Source organism: Chlorocebus sabaeus, chromosome 8 (genome assembly GCF_047675955.1).
Source record: "Chlorocebus sabaeus isolate Y175 chromosome 8, mChlSab1.0.hap1, whole genome shotgun sequence".
In the NCBI taxonomy this organism is placed as follows: domain Eukaryota; kingdom Metazoa; phylum Chordata; class Mammalia; order Primates; family Cercopithecidae; genus Chlorocebus; species Chlorocebus sabaeus.
The window spans coordinates 123,575,610-123,591,701 of record NC_132911.1 but is presented as its reverse complement, the minus strand read 5'-3'; the positions used below and the strand labels follow the sequence as shown (position 1 = coordinate 123,591,701).

Here is a 16,092-nt window from a genome sequence, read left to right as displayed (position 1 = left end):
AGGGATTTGGATTACATAGATGTACAATTTCCTTAGTCAATATTCATCAAATGGTATATTTTATTCTATATACATTTTATCTCTGAAAAAAAGAACCAAAAGCAAATAGTGAATACTAGTCAGTACACTGATGGCTGAAGGTTTTAGGAAAAGTGTATTATTGTCTACAATGTACTCTGAAATACTTTTCAAAAAAAGATGAATTAATTGATGGATGGATAGAGGGACAGCTAGATAGATAGTTATGGGATAAAGCAACACAGTGAAATGTTAATTGTGGAATCTTAAGTGGTGGACATGAGTGTTCACTGTAAAATTCTTTAAACTTTTCTGTACATTTGAAACTTTTCATAATACAAAGTTAGAGGAAAAAGCTCTAGCTTACTCCTATTGCTTATACTTGGATGTCCTTAAATATTATGTGATGGCTTCTGGCTCTTCAAGTATGGCAATAGAAAAAAATGTTCCTTATTATGGCATCAAGGCCTGCTAATCTTCTCTCATGACGATCTAGGCTATGCTCACTGTATAACAGTAGAATTTGTTTCTACTGTTAGAATTTATTTTATTGATGACTGGTTTGTAGAATGTAATCGGCAATATGAAGGAAAATGAATCAGAGTCATACATTAGGTAATTCCCTCAAAACCATATCCCTAAACGGTTTTATTATTATCAGTTCCTCAGAACAAAATAGAAAGAGCTTTGGTAAAGTCTTATTTTTCAACCACACTATAACTTAAGATGATTAAGGGGCATTTCACACTTCACTGTAAAAAACAGTCATATACCACTACAGGGAATAAACCCCACTTTTTGGAGTGAATATATTCTGTGTATGTCACTTTCATATACAGAAAAGTTAAAGAGTAAAAAATAAGTAGTGCTTTAAAAAAATTCAGTGAAAAGAGGGTCCAAGGTTACCCCATTCTCCTTTCCTCCTGGGAAATGAGAAAGAAACTAAGAAGCAAAACAATAGTTCTTCAAATCAAGAAATTCAGGCCAGGCAAGGTAGATCATGCCTGTAATCCAAGATGGATCGATTGCCTGAGCTCAAAAGTTCGAGACCAGCCTGGACAACATGGTAAAATCTCATCTCTACTAAAATACAAAAAATTAGCTCGGCATGGTGGTGCATGCCTGTAGTCCCAGTTACTCAGGAGGCTGAGGCACGAGAATTGCTTGAACCCTAGAAGCGGAGGTTGCAGTGAGCTTGAACCCTGGAAGTGGAGGTTGCAGTGAGCTTGAACCCTAGAAGCAGAGGTTGCAATCACGCCACCACACTCCAGCCTGGGCGACAGAGACTCTGTCTCCAAAAAAGAAAAACAAAAAAGAAATTCCCTCTTTACTACACTCATTGTATGTGTTTGGAAATAGGACACAAACCTTATTTGTATAAACTAACTCAAGATCCTCAATAGAAATATGTGCTCAATCCTTCAACATGAAAAAAAAAACAAAAACAAAAAAACAAGTCAATCCTTTAAAAGTATTTGTTTTCTTTGCAAATTGCCTTTTCACATATTGGTTGTTCTTAAACCAGCACATAAATCTTTATTTCTACACTGTTCCCCCTCTACACTATCTTCTTTGCTTTCGGACACCACTCACGACTCGCACAGTATTCCTCCAGAATTTCAATATTTGTTAGATGTTAGCCAAACTTCATACATAATAAAATGCAACTGGCCAGGTGCAGTGGCTCATGCCTGTAATCCTAGCACTTTGGGAGGCCGAGGCGGGCAGATCATTTGAGGTCAGGAGTTTGAGACTATCCTAGCCAATATGGTGAAACCCGATCTCTACTGAAAAATACAAAAAACTAGCCGGGCGAGGTGGCGGGGGCCTGTAGTCCCAGCTACTCGGGAGGCTGAGGCAGAAGAATGGCGTAAATCCGGGAGGCGGAGCTTGCAGTGAGCTGAGATCCGGCCACTGCACTCCAGCCTGGGCAACAGAGTGAGACTCCGTTTCAAAAAAAAGAAAAGAAAAAGAAAATACAGAAATTAGCGAGGTGTGGTGCACGCCTGTAGTCCCAACTACTGGGGAGGGTGAGGCAGAAGAATCGCTTGAACCTGGGAGCCAGAGGTTGCAATGAGCCAAGATCGTGCCACTGCTCTCCAGTCTGGGCGACAGAGAAACTTCATCTCACTCTAACTCTAACCTAACTCTCATGAAACTAGGGTGGTATGCAATGAGAGAGTGGCCATGAAAATGTTCATTTGTTTCTTACACCTTTAGTCAAGGTCAGAGTAGCTACTGAGCGTACTGTGCTAGGACTAGTCCTTCTGAATCCTGCCTGCTCTGCACACAAAGGACAAGGTTCGGTTCTCTACAGCTGTAACAGTTTCACCACTCAAAGGGGAGCTTCATAGAGTTGGATGATCTAAACAAGGCCAAGACATAGATACGTACTGGCCCAAGGCTTGCTCAATAAAGGGAGCTTCTGGGTAAATATCAGAACTCAAAATCTGTAGGTAAAAGTATTGCAGGGAGATAGGAGGACACAAGGATCAAAGCAAACACACACAAACAAACACATCTATAACTAGCAGCCTGAGGATTATAGGGGAAAGAGTTGAACCTTGAGCCTCCCTCAGCTGCTACCTACCTTCTCCTCTGCAGCTGCCATGGGCTTCCCCAAGCTACAGGCCATGACATTTGTTCCCTTTTGCCACACCCTAGCAACAGCTGTTATCTGAAAAGTGGGAATACTAAAGCATATCATTTTTTTTCTTTTTTTTTTTTTTTTGAGATGGAGTCTTGCTCTGTCGCCCAGGCTGGAGTGCAGTGGCGTGATCTCGGCTCACTGCAAGCTCTGCCTCCCGGGTTCATGCCATTCTCCTGCCTCAGTCTCCCAAGTAGCTGGGACTACAGGCGTCCACCACCACACCCAGCTTTTTTGTATTTTTAGTAGAGATAGGGTTTCACCGTGTTAGCCAGGATGGTCTCCATCTCCGACCTCGTGATCTACCTGCCTTGGCCTCCCAAAGTGCCGGGATTACAGGCGTGAGCCACCGCGTCCGGCCCTAAACCATATCTTGTCTCACACTGCCGGGTGTGTTTTCTCTCCTCACCTCCCCATCCAACCTCACAAATATTTTTAAAGCTACCAAAAAGTGATTCTCCGCAGCCAGCCCTGATGAAAACAGCTCAAGTTGATCCTGAAGGTACCACCTTGCAAGCATGCTGTATGTACCACTAAATCCTCTCCCCTACTCCATCTTCACTATGTCCCCATGTATCTAATGATACATAGAAAAAATCACTACATAAACTTCTAAGTTTAGTTAAGGCCGATAATACTAGAACAAGGATCTCAGATTTGGTACCCACTTCTCCTTGGTAGATAATGGAGCATGGAAAAGTATAATTACGGTGTAGAAAGAAGGACTGCTTGTTCTTTCCTTCAACATTTCCTAATCACTAAACTCACAGAAACCAACCATTTAAGAGCCACCAATGAAGGAGAAATGAACTCCTGACTCAAATGAAAACTAGAAACAACATGACAGGAAGCTGGTGCTGGTGGCCTCTAATATCAGCACTTTGGGAGGCTGAGGTGGGAGGATTACTGGAATCCAGGAGTTTGAGATCAGCCTGGGCAACATGGCGAGATCCTGTCTCTACAAAAAATACAAAAATTAACCAGGTGTGGTGGTGCATGCCTGAGTCCCAGACACTTGGGAGGTTGAGGTGGAAGCATCACTACAGCCAGGGACCCAGAGGTTGAAGTGAGCCAAGATCATGCCACTGCACCTGGGCGACAAGAGTGAAACCCTGTCTAAAAAAAGAGAGAGAGAGAGAGACAGAGAGAGATACAGCAATGTATTTTTTTCTAAAATTAAAAAAGAAAGAAATAACAGAACAGGACAGAAGAATGACCTTCCTTCATCTTGCAGTCTCTTTTCTTGAGGTTTATTTAACTTATTTTCAGGTTTATTGATTCCAAAACTGATGGAAGCCATAATTTATATCAGCAATGGGCTTTTAGAAAAGTAATTACAAGGCCAAGCACAGTGGCTAATCCCTGTAATCCTAGCATTTTGGGAAGCCAAGGTGGGTAGAACACCTGAGGTCAGGAGTTTGAGACAAGCCTGGCCAACATGGAGAAACCCCATCTCTACTAAAAATAAAAAAATTAGCCAAGCATGGTGATGCATGCCTGTAATCCCAGCTACTCAGGAGGCTGAGGCAGGAGAATCACTTGAACCTCGGAGGCAGAGGTTGCAGTGAGCCAAGATTGTACCACTGCACTCCACCTGGGTGACAGAGTGAGACTCTGTCTCAAAAATACATAAATTAATTAAAATAGAATAAACACTCTACATGAATTAGGCTCTTGACCATTGACTCCAAATACAGGGACTCTTCACTTCCTAAAGCCTTCTTTTTTAAAAATCTGTATAGGCAGTAATTTCCTGACTCCAGGATCTCTCTCTGCTGTTTAGGAGAAGAAAATTTCAGTCCTAGCTTCTAAGGGGACACCCCCTAAGATATTCCTATACCAACTGTAAAGTTCCTTAGGTTCCTGTTTGAATAAAAATGAATTATTTCTCTTTTCCTGTTGTATATGCTCTAAATTTGTTATCTCATATTTGATTTATTAGAGCTTGATCTTTGGTTTAATGGCTGATTTTTCCTTTTTTTTTTTTTTTTTTTTGAGACACAGTCTCACTGTGTCTCCCAGGCTGGAGTGCAGTGGTGCTATCTCGGCTCACTGCAACCTCTGCCTTCCTGGTTCAAGCGATTATCCTGCCTCAGCCTCCCGAGGAGCTGGGACTGCAAGCACGCACTACCATGCCCAGCTAATTTTTGTTGTATTTTTAGCAGAGACGGGATTTCACTATGTTGGCCAGGTTGGTCTGGAACTTCTGACTTCAAGTGATCTGCCCACCTTGGCCTCCCAGAGTGCTAGGATTGCAGGCCTGACCCACCACAGCTGGCCTGATTTTACCTTTTCTCTGAAAACTGCATTAACATTTGCAAAATAAATTCAGGAAAGCAATTCAATATTTATTAAGGACGTTTTTATTAAAAAGACAATATCAAGCCTGTAAGAGCCTGAAAGACAGCCTGTTACAGAAAAAAGGCAAAGGTGACAAACAATTTGAAAGAACTGCATTTCCTCCAATTTAGCTAACTAAACTCATAGCCTAGTAAGTTGCTTTTGGGAAGTCAGCCTTAGTGATTGGGTAAGATTGTTGTAATTAGCACATTTCATCTTGGTAGAGGAGCAAAAGTGAAATTAATTATGAATTAATGAAATTAAATGAATTAAAGTGAAATTGATGATTAATGCATTTTCTCTCTATTTAAGCATTCTCTTTATTATACATTCTTAATTCTCTTCCCTACCCTACTCCCATTCTCACAGATGGCAAAATAGAACTGCAATTTATCTTCCTATTAAAATGGTTGCAAATTCTGAATCAGTGGAGTCCAAATTCACTTTTCAAAACCACATGTCAAGAAAGATTGAGTTTAATATTTAGTAGAGAAAGTAACAATCCTAACTCGTCAAAATATAAATACAGGAAAAAATTAGATTTTCCCCAACAGAATGGAAAAGCTGCTTGTCTACTTTTTTGTTTACCAAAGTTGTCACACTGCAATGTGATATTCTCATATACATGATTCTGTTTTAAAGTTGTTTTAGTGTTTCATTTTTTTTAACCCTCTAAGTCACTAGTTGGGAACACTATTGTAGCTTAAGAGCAGAAGCTCTCAACTCTCCCATAATTTTCTGGCTGAATAATCTATGGCCTGTTGGTTTAAATGATCTTTACCTCAATTTTTTAATCTATGAAATAAAAGTAATAAAGGAATCTACTATACAGAGTTGCTATAAAGATTAAACACATTACTACACATAAAGTGCTTAGAAGAGTACTTAGCAGGTAATAGGTGCCATGTAAGTGTTATTGTTATTATTATAATTGCTACCATTGCTAGAAAGAGAATAGTGATATTGTTGGATTATTCTATTCTATTCTATTCTATTCTATTCTATTCTATTCTATTCTATTCTAGACAGAGTCTTGCTCTGTCACCCAGGCTGGAGTACAGTGGTGTGATCTTGGCTCACTGCAACCTCTGCCATCTGGGTTCAAGCAATTCTCCTGCCTCAGCCTCCCGAGTAGCTGGGACTACAGGCACCTGCCACCTCACCCGGCTAATTTTTGTATTTTTAGTAGAGATGAGGTTTCACCATCTTGGTCAGGCTGGTCTTGAACGCCTGACCTCGTGATCCACCTGCCCCAGTCTACCAAAGTGCTGGAATTACAGGCGTGAGCCACTGCGGAGTGAGATTCCATCCCAGATAAATAAATAAATAAATAAATAAATGTCATTGCATTATATGGCCAATCCTTTTTATTGCTGAATAATATTCCATTATATGGACATATCACATTTCGTTTATCCATTTATCAGTTAATAGATATTTGAGCTGTTGCTGTTTTTGATCATTTATTTATTTATTTTTGAGATGGAGTTTTGCTCTTCTTGCCCAGGCTGGAGTGCAATGGCACCATCTCAGCTCACTGCAACCTCCGTCTGCCAGGTTCAAGTGACTCTCTTGCCTCAGTCTCCTGAGTAGTTGGGATTACAGGCATGCGCCACCATGCCCAGATAATTTTGTATTTTTAGTAGAGACAGGGTTTCTCCATGTTGGTCAGTCTGGTCTCGAACTCCCAACCTCAAGTGATCTGCCCACCTCGGCCTCCCAAAGTGTTGGTTACAGGCATGAGCCCCCATGCGCGGCCCCTTGATTATTTATTTATTTGAAACAGAATCTTGCTCTGTTACCCAGGCTGGAGTGTCATGGTGCAATCTCAGCTTACTGCAACCTCTGCCTCCTGGGTTAAAGCGATTCTTGTGCCTCAGCCTCCTGAGTAGATGGGACTACAGGCATGCACCACCATGCCCAGATAATTTTTGTATTTTTAGTAGAGACAGGGTTTCTTCATGTTGTCTAGGCTGGTCTGGAACTCCTGACTTCAGGCAATCCACCTACCTCAGCCTCCCAAATTTCTGGGATTAACAGGCGTTAGCCACTGCACCCAGCCCTGTTTTTTATAATTATGAATAATACTGCTATGAACATTTGTGTACAAGTTTTTATGTAGACATGTTTTCTCATTTCTCCTAGGTATATACTTAGAAGCAGAATTTCTAGGTCATATGATAACTCTATGTTTACTATTTGAGGAGCTGCCAAATTTTTTTCCAAAGTGGCTGTACCATTTTACATTCCCACCAAGCAGTATGTAGGGGTTCTAATTTCTCCACATTCTCACAAACACTTGTGACTGTCTTTTCTGTTATACCCATGCTGGGGGCTGTGAAGTAGTGTCCAAATGCATCATTTTTTTTTGAGACGGAGTTTCACTCTTGTTGCCTAGGCTGGAGAGCAATGGTGCGATCTCGGCTCACTGCAACCTCTGCCTCCTGGGTTCAAGCAATTCTCCTGCCTTAGCCTCCCAAGTAGCTGAAATTACAGGCATGTGCCACACGCCTGGCTAATTTTGTATTTTTAGTAGAGATGGGGTTTCTCCATGTTGGTCAGGCTGGTCTTGAACTCCCGACCTCAGGTGATCTGCCCACCTCGGCCTCCCAGTGTGCTGGGATTACAGGTGTTAAGCCACCATGCCCAGCCCCAAATGCATCTTTAAGATGCAAAAACCAGAAAGACATTGGGGGAAGGAAGTAAAATCTTTTATGACAAGGGAAAAATATGAAGAAAATTGAACAAATGGGTCCTGCAGTTAAGCTGAAAAAGGAAGCAAGAGACATTTTTAGGTCTGTTAGTTAATTTCTTGTCCTTATACAACCAACTGCCCTTTAAAGTGACAGGACTGGCCAGGTGCGGTGGCTCACACCTATAATTCCAGCACTTTGGGAGACTAAGACGGGTGGATCACGAAGTCAAGAAATCGAGACCATTCTGGTCAACAAAGTGAAACCCTGTCTCTACCAAAATAAAAAAAAAAAATTAGCTGGGCGTGGTGGTACGCACCTGTAGTCCCAGCTACTTGGGAGGCTGAGGCAGGAGAATTGCTTGAACCCAGGAGGCAGAGGTTGCAGTGAGCCAAGATTGCACCACTGTACTCCAGCCTGGTGCCAGAGCAAGACTCAATCTCAAAAAAAAAAAAAAAAAGTGTCAGGATTGGCTGGGTGCAGTGGCTAATGTCTGTAATCTCAGCACTTTGGGAGGACGAGGCGAGCGGATCACCTGAGGTCGGGAGTTGGAGGCCAACCTGACCAACATGGAGAAACCCAGTCTCTACTATAAATAAAAAAATAAATAAATAACAAAATTAACCGCAACCTCTGCCTCCTGGGTTCAAGCGATTCTTGTGCCTCCAGAAAAATAAATTAAAAAAATACAAAAGAGGACATGTTGGCGCATGCCTGTAATCCCAGCTACTCGGGAGTCTGGGGCAGGAGAATCGCTTGAACCTTGGAGGCGGAGGTTGCAGTGAGCCCAGATCGCGCCATTGCACTCCAGCCTGGGCAACAAAAGCGAAACTCCATCTCAAAAAAACAAACAACAAACAACAAATAAAGTGTCAGGATTGTGGAACCAGCCCCGAATTTCACATCTGGAGGTTACAATAGTCATAACAACACTCTTCTTGCTTTATTGATTTATTTTACAAAGTTTCTTCCCATGTTGTACCCTATTTGATCAATACCACAAATCTAATGTGAGAAGATATTATTATTCCCATTCTGTAGGGAAGGACGCTTAGGACTAAAGAGGTTAAGTGACTTGCTCAAGGGGGCATAGCTACAATTAGAGAAAAAGAAAAAGAAATTGATAGAACTGGGTCTAGAGGCCAAATTTTTATTTCAAATCCTAGTCCTTGGTTTCCTCTTATCACCTCTACCTCATCTTTGATGACCCAGAAAGTAATGCAAAACGAGAGAAAGCAGAGGGGAACTGAGAGTGTGTGAAGCACTTAGAGGCAGGAGGCCTGGACATTGCAAAGCACTTACAACCCTGCAGTGAGAGGGTAGCTGCAGACAGAAGAACTCTTTGTGAAAGTGACAATAATGACTGAACTTCCAATCCTCCAATAACTAGGAAACCAGGCATACGACCACTTTAATTCCTAAATTCTGACTATTATATTGCTCTGTACTAACAGAAGTAGATTGAATACTTACAATATTCATTTAGTTACTATGTGCTAGTTACAGTGCCAAAACAGTTGAGATAAAAAAAAGAGCAATGATTAAAATTTTCCAAAGTAGAATTAAGTGGCTAACATTTACTAAGCCTTTTACATGTAGCATCTCATTTAATTCTCACAGAGCTCCTGAAGAAGTGTCATCAGAATAACATTTCGTAGAAGAGGAAACTGAGGCACAGAAAGGCTAAACATATTGTCCTAAAGTTACAGAATAAATGGTGGAGGCAGAATAAGAACCCAGGCAGCCTAGTTCTATATCCTGTGCTCTTCACCACCACCCAGTCCTTCCTGCCCGATCTTGCTTGGCTGGAAGTCACATGCAGTGATGCAGAGAGACCAATAATACTAATTAATTCCAGGAACTATTTGTTGAATGCTCATTAATACATGAAGCCCAGGGGCAAATTCTCACAACTCCATGAAATACATTCATCTTCATTGTCTTTTTCAAATGCAGAAACAGAGACTCAGAGAAGTGAATTTACTTGTCCAAAGTCACAGAATTCTACCTTAGCTAATATTAACCTGGTGCTTACTACCTATCAGAAACTGTTCTAAGCACTAACTCATCTAATCCTCATAGTAACACTATGAGGTAAATTCCATTATTACCCATCGTTCTTCATTCTTTTTTTTTTTTTTTGAGATGGAGGCTCATTCTGTTGTGGCGGCTGGAGTGCAGTGGCGCTATCTTGGCTCACTGCAACCTCTGCCTCCCAGGTTCAAGCAATCCTCTCGCCTCAGCCTCCCAAGTAGCTGGGATTACAAGCGTGCCCCACCACACCCGGCTAATTCTTGTATTTTTTAGTAGAGATGAGGTTTCACCATGTTGGTCAGGCTAGTCTCGAACTCCAGGCCTCAAGGGATCCGCCTGCCTTGGTCTCCCAAAGGGCTAGGATTACAGGTGCACTAACTTGTCCAAGGTCCCACACTAGTAAGCAGCAAAGCCAAGATTCAATCTAGCTTAAAGTCTTCCTTGAAACAACTTAATGCTGACACTTGGCTACATAATGGTGGAGCAGTCATTCAAACCCAGGTCTAACTCCTGTGTGACAAGGATGGCTCTCAAAACTGCTGCAGTGCAGACAGGCTCTAGAAAAGCGGGGAATAACAAGTGCTCTGGGGACTGCGAGGAAGAGGCATTTAAACTGCATCTTGAAGGAAGAAGTACTTGCTGGACAAAAAAAGCCATCATGCAATTTAATGTTTGTAAAATAAATGAAAAATAAGTAACCCTATCCAACGGAAGACTTTTAGAAAGATGGCCCAGTAATGAAGAGCAGAGAAATTAAACTTTCTTTTCCACAGCAGGCTTTAAAGGGACTGAAACCTGCTATCACTTGCCTGCTACAGCTAGGGCTTCTAAAGCCTCCAAACTCTCCTTACAATTCCCCCATTTCACCTGTCCCCAAACCAGACAGTCTTACAGGTGAGTTCAGGATCTGCGCCTTACCAACCAAATTGTTTTGCCTGTCCACCCTGTGGTGCCCAACCCGTACACTCTTTTGTCCTCAATACCTTCCTCCACAACTCACTATTCCGTTCTTGATCTTAAAGATGCCTTTTTCACTATTCCTCTGCACCCCTCGTCCCAGTCTCTCTTTGCTTTTACCTGGACTGACCCTGACACCCATCAGTCCCAGCAGCTTACCTGGGCTGTGCTGCCAAAAGTCTTCAGGGACAGCCCTCATTACTTCAGCCAAGCCCTTTCTCATGATTTACTTTCTTTCCACCCCTCTGCTTCTCTCCTTGTTCAATATATTGATGACCACCTACTTTGTAGCCCCTCCTTTGAATCTTCTCAGGAAGACACCCTCCTGCTCCTTCAACATTTATTCTCCAAGGGATATCAGGTCTCTTCTTCCTTACTCTACTCTTTACAACAGGGCTTTACGCAGTCACCCCCGCCTTCTTGGACTGCACTTCACAAACTTACACCATTATCCATTATCTACCCAACTTCTATAAAGCAACCCCTTCCCCATCTCCCTTCGCTGACTCCTTTTTAGATTCAGTCTGCCTGCACCCAGGGGTTTAAAAAGCTTTCTTGCTCACACAAAGCTTGTTTGGTGGTCCCTTCACACAGACAGGCTTGACAGGTTTCATTAGAAAGTACTCTTGATGAAGGAAATTAATTTTGACCACATATTTTTAAAAATCAACAAAGAATCGATAGGCGCAATTTGCCTTTTGTAACATTAAAAATCAGTTAATTCTGACTTCCAATATTGGTTTCCTTCAGAGACCTTTGCAAGACACTCTTTCAGGTCCTGAAACACAGCCACTGACACACCAAAACGAGCTGGGGAATTCAGGCTAAGAACTAGAAGGAACAGGGGCCCGAGTACAAGCTGTGGCTCAAACGCCGCAGAGTTTTCTTTTTCCTAGCAAACTGATTTATGACCACACGAAGGGCAGCTGCAGAACCAGTTAGACTATAAGTACTATTCCCAAACACCCCTAGAGGAAGGACCATACAGGGATGGGAATGGCAAGGGGAACTCTGGGGGTCATCGCTTGTTCCTAAGTTCCGTGAGACGCCTCAAGTCCTAATTCTTGCAGCAGCCAGGGTCCCCATGGATCCTGCTGCCCAAAACCTGCGAGCCCGGGGAGTTGGCACAGCCTCAAGGCAGCCCGACAAGGTGCCTCCACGCCCCCTTGCGGACCCAAATGATTGAGGACGATGTGCCAATTAACTGATAGGTGCAGGGTTTCAGAAATGCTCTCTCAGTTTAACCCCCCAAAAGTCCTTGCAATGAGGCGTGGTGATCAGCCCTGTTTTACAGATGTAAAACACCGAGGCTCAGGGAAGTGAAGGAAGACTTGTCAGCAAAAAGGAAAACCTAGTGAAGGCCATCGTTGGTCCTGCTCCTTTTAGCAAGGAGTAGAGGGGCTGGGGTCTCCTCGGGACCTCACACCGACCCCTCTTGCTCTCTTGGCGGACGAGGCGCAGGCTGTCAGCCGGGAGGCCTGGCGGCGTCCAGGTACACGGGAAGACGGACAGCGCGGTGGGTGCCAGGGAGTCTGTCGGGCACACGGCTGCAGCAGCCAGGCTAGGGCGCAGCGCGCACCACCCGCTCGTCGGCTTCTGCCAAGCAGCCCCGCGTGGCGAGTCCTCAGGGACCCGGGCTGCAGCCGCTAAGGGCGGGCGCACCGAGAACCATCCACGCGCCTGCAGCCGTCCGGGCGCCCCACGCGAGTCGCAAGCCACGAGCCAGGGAGCGCGTGCGCGCAGGACTGCAGCGGGCACGCGTTGGCAGTGCCATCGTGAGCTCACCCGCTGTGTCTCTTGCCTTACCGTAGCTGCTCCCCGGTGACCAAGACCTCAGCCATGCGCTCCAGCTCCCTTTGCTGCGCCCCGCCACTCCCGCTGGTACTGCTGTCACTGGCAGCACTGCCAGTGCTGCCACCCTCCTCCATGGTTGGGACCGTGCCGCTACCACTGGCTCCGCTGTCCGCCGAGGGTTTGGGTGCTCGGATCAGTCTGCCCTCACAGACGCCTCCCGCGCCATCTTTGTTCGGGGCAGCTCCTCTGCTCTGAGCTGATTGGCTGGAGAGGGAATCCCTGTGGGTAGGCAGACGCGCTGGGCTAGTCCGGCCCCAGAAACTTGAGCTTGGGGGCGTGGCTAGAGCCCCTCGTGGTCGGGGGGCGGGGCCGATGGAGCAAAATATAAACATCTGGGCGGGGCGCTGCTTCCGAGCTGTGTGTGCTGCTGGAGGCTGAATTTGGTGAGCTTCTCTTTACCCACAAAGCTCATGCTGTAGAATCTTAGGGACAAGCCTGGAGGTTACTAGTGAAGGCGTTTTTATTGTACGTTCCATACCCCAAGTTGCCAAAGAACAAAACATAATTCAACAATCTGGCCAAATAGTCAACAGTGAAGGTTATACATGTCATTGCAGGGCATGGAGAAATTAAACATTCTTCTCTCCCCAACCTCTCTCACCAAAGACGACTTGTTTGTCTTATGTTGTAATCAATAAGGAACGCAGGCCTAGGAATCAGTCCGACCTGGGATCCAGCTCCACTCCTGTGATGTCCTATTTAAATGTGTTTAATCCTCCCTTACAAAATAAAAATAATTACGGCTACCACTTTTTGACATCTGCTGCATTAAAGATACTTCAGGTATGTTATTACCTCGTTTAATTATTACAATAAATCATAAAATGGATATTGGTGTTTGTTTTGCATCAGGATGCAGGCTTGGAGAGGTGAAGTTACTTGTCTAAAGCAAGCAAGTAATAAGTATAAGAAAAGCCGGGCACAGTGGCTCATGCCTGTAAACCCAGCACTTTGGGAGGCCGAGGCGGGCAGATCACCTGAGGTCAGGAGTTCCAGACCAGCCTGACCAATATGAAGAAACCCCATCTCTACTAAAAATACAAAATTAGCCAGGCGTGGTGGTGCGTGCCTGTAATCCTAGCTACTTGGGAGGCTGAGGCAGGAGAATTGCTCGAACCCGGGAGGCGGAGGTTGCTGTGAGCCGAGTTCGGGTGAGCCGAGTTAGTGCCATTGCACGCCAGCCTAGGCAGCAAGAGCGAGACTCCGTCTCAAATAATAATAATAAGTATAAGAAGAAATCTAACCCAGGCCATTCTGGCTTCAAAGTTATGCTTTGAAAAGACTGAAAGACTGCCTCTTAAAATGGGGATACAATGGTATTGTCTACGCGTAAAAGATTATGAAAGGAAATTTGATTAGTACCAGATAAATGTTCCGTTTTTCTGTTTCATGCAGAGTTGGAGTTGGTCTGCAGGATGGCGAAGTAATGTTTATGGCAGTATTCATGTGTGTTGAGCATTTATTCTGTGCTTTACATTGTGCTAAACACCTTATCCTCACAAAACCCTGGAGTTTGGTATTGTTTTCAACTTACAAATGAGAAAGCTTAAGTATAGAAAGATGAAGTAATTTGCCTAGAAAGTTAGGCAGCCCTTAAACCCTGGTTCCGCAGATTCCCAAGGCCATACTCAGCCCCACTCCAGAAAAAGAATAGTTGTCTTGAGCATCCATGAGCAGACCAGCTCTGACTCTGCATGAGACAGATGTTAGGTGACTCTTTTGCCAAAAGAAATTATTTAAGCTTCTTAACTTTTTAAATAGGCCACAATAGACATGTAGACCAAGGCAGACATAGTTCTAGGTGACTGTAATTCTAAGAGCCTTATTCTGCATAAAATATATAAATCATTGAGCAGAAGTCCCAGAGTTAATGAGATTAAAAGGTGTCTGTTGCTCATATTTTAATCTTTTAACTACTAAATAGAATATCAAGAGTTTGCACAGGCTTCTCAGTCAAACATGCGATTTCTATCTCAATTCTGTCGTTTGCTAATTTTGCAACCTTATGCTAGTTATTTCTCTTAGCCTCCCTTTCCTATTGATAAAACAGGAATAATAATTTCTACTTCATAGGGATGTTGTGTGGTGTAAATGAAATAACATAATCCCGGTTCTTTGGGAAGCTAGGGCGGGAGGATTGCTTGAGGCCAAGAGTTCAATACCAGCCTGCGCAACATAGCAAGACCCTGTCTCTACAAAAAAAAAAAAAAGAAAGAAAGAAAAAAATACCCAGGCATGGTGGTGCATACCTGTAGTCCCAGCTACTTGAGAGGCTGAGGTGGAAGGATCACTTGAGCCCAGGAGTTCAAGGTTACAGTGAGCTATGATTGCACCACTGCATTCCAGTGTATGTAACAGAGCAAGACCCTGACACGTAAAAAAAAAGAAAAAATAAATAACATTAAAATTTCTATTATGTAAAGTTTCTAAGATCCATGCCAGTAACACAAATTTGTAAGTTTAAGATAAAAAAGCACCTTAACATAAAGAAAAGAAAATCCAAGTCAGGAAAATACCTGATACTATTTTTCCAGTGACAGTGAGAGAGCATGATTTATTTTTCTTGCCTGACAAGAAGTGTGTGTAGGGGGTGGTGTGTGTATAGGTAGGTATATGTGAACAGGAAATGGGAACTGGTTTGCTATTATTGTTTTAACCTTTCGACATATGACACACACCATGCTCCACTGGGTAAGAAGACAGATCCTTTTTCCTAACTTAGGGAAAAATTGGTGGAGCCACATCCTGAGGACATGTCCATGACTGTGAGCCCAGGAGCAACTGGTTTCAGTAAACTGTAATTTTTAGATATTGATCAAGGAGAAAAGGACACTGATATGGCAATTAATTCAGCATAAATATTTTCGAAAAACAGAATTCTGACAAACCTTGGTTTGATTCTTGGCCATGTTTGGGCAAGTTCATTATCTTCTCTGAATTTGCTATCCTCTTTTGTAAAGTTAAGATAACAACACCAATTCCATTGGGTTATTGGGAGGATTAAATAAAATTTACTGAAAGCACTTATTACAGGTGGGAACTATTAAGTGTGAGGGTTCTCTTCTAGCTCTCCACACCTACCTCTTTCATGCCTTCTGTCTGTTTTGGTGCTTTGGGGCCAGTGCTTCTCAAAGGTTTGGTGGGGGAGAACCAGCTGTGTGTGTGTGTGTGTATGCTTTCAACCCATTGAAACCTGATACTTTGATGAAATACAACAATAAAAATGAAGCCAGGTGCAGTGGCTCATGTCTGTCATCCCAGAACTTTTGGAGGGCGAGGCATGCAGATCACTTGAGGCCAGGAGTTCAAGACCAGCCTGGCCAACATGGCGAAACCCTGTCTCTACTAAAAATATGAAAATTAGCCAGGCGTGTTGGCAGGTGCTTGTAATCCCAGCTACTTGGGAGGCTGAGGTGGGAGAATTGCTTGAACCTGGGAGGTGGAGACTGCAGTGAGCCAAGATCATGCCCAGTTAGCAAACCACACTAGGAGTAGCACTGGTGTAATAAACTCTTCCTAAGGGTCAGCAGCAATGTGAGAAGGAGATGA

The 16,092-nt window shown here is 43.5% G+C and overlaps 1 protein-coding gene across 1 annotated transcript in view; it reads right to left on the bottom strand.

The window, feature by feature from the left end:
• Positions 1 to 12,743, bottom strand: part of DEPTOR (DEP domain containing MTOR interacting protein) — a 192,954-nt gene extending 180,211 nt beyond the window's left edge. The window contains exon 1 of the mRNA XM_008001442.3: positions 12,496 to 12,743. Coding sequence (XP_007999633.2) covers positions 12,496 to 12,617 — 122 coding nt within the window. The 5' untranslated portion in view covers positions 12,618 to 12,743. The remainder of the gene's footprint in view (positions 1 to 12,495) is intronic.
• Positions 12,744 to 16,092: the final 3,349 nt, after the last annotated feature.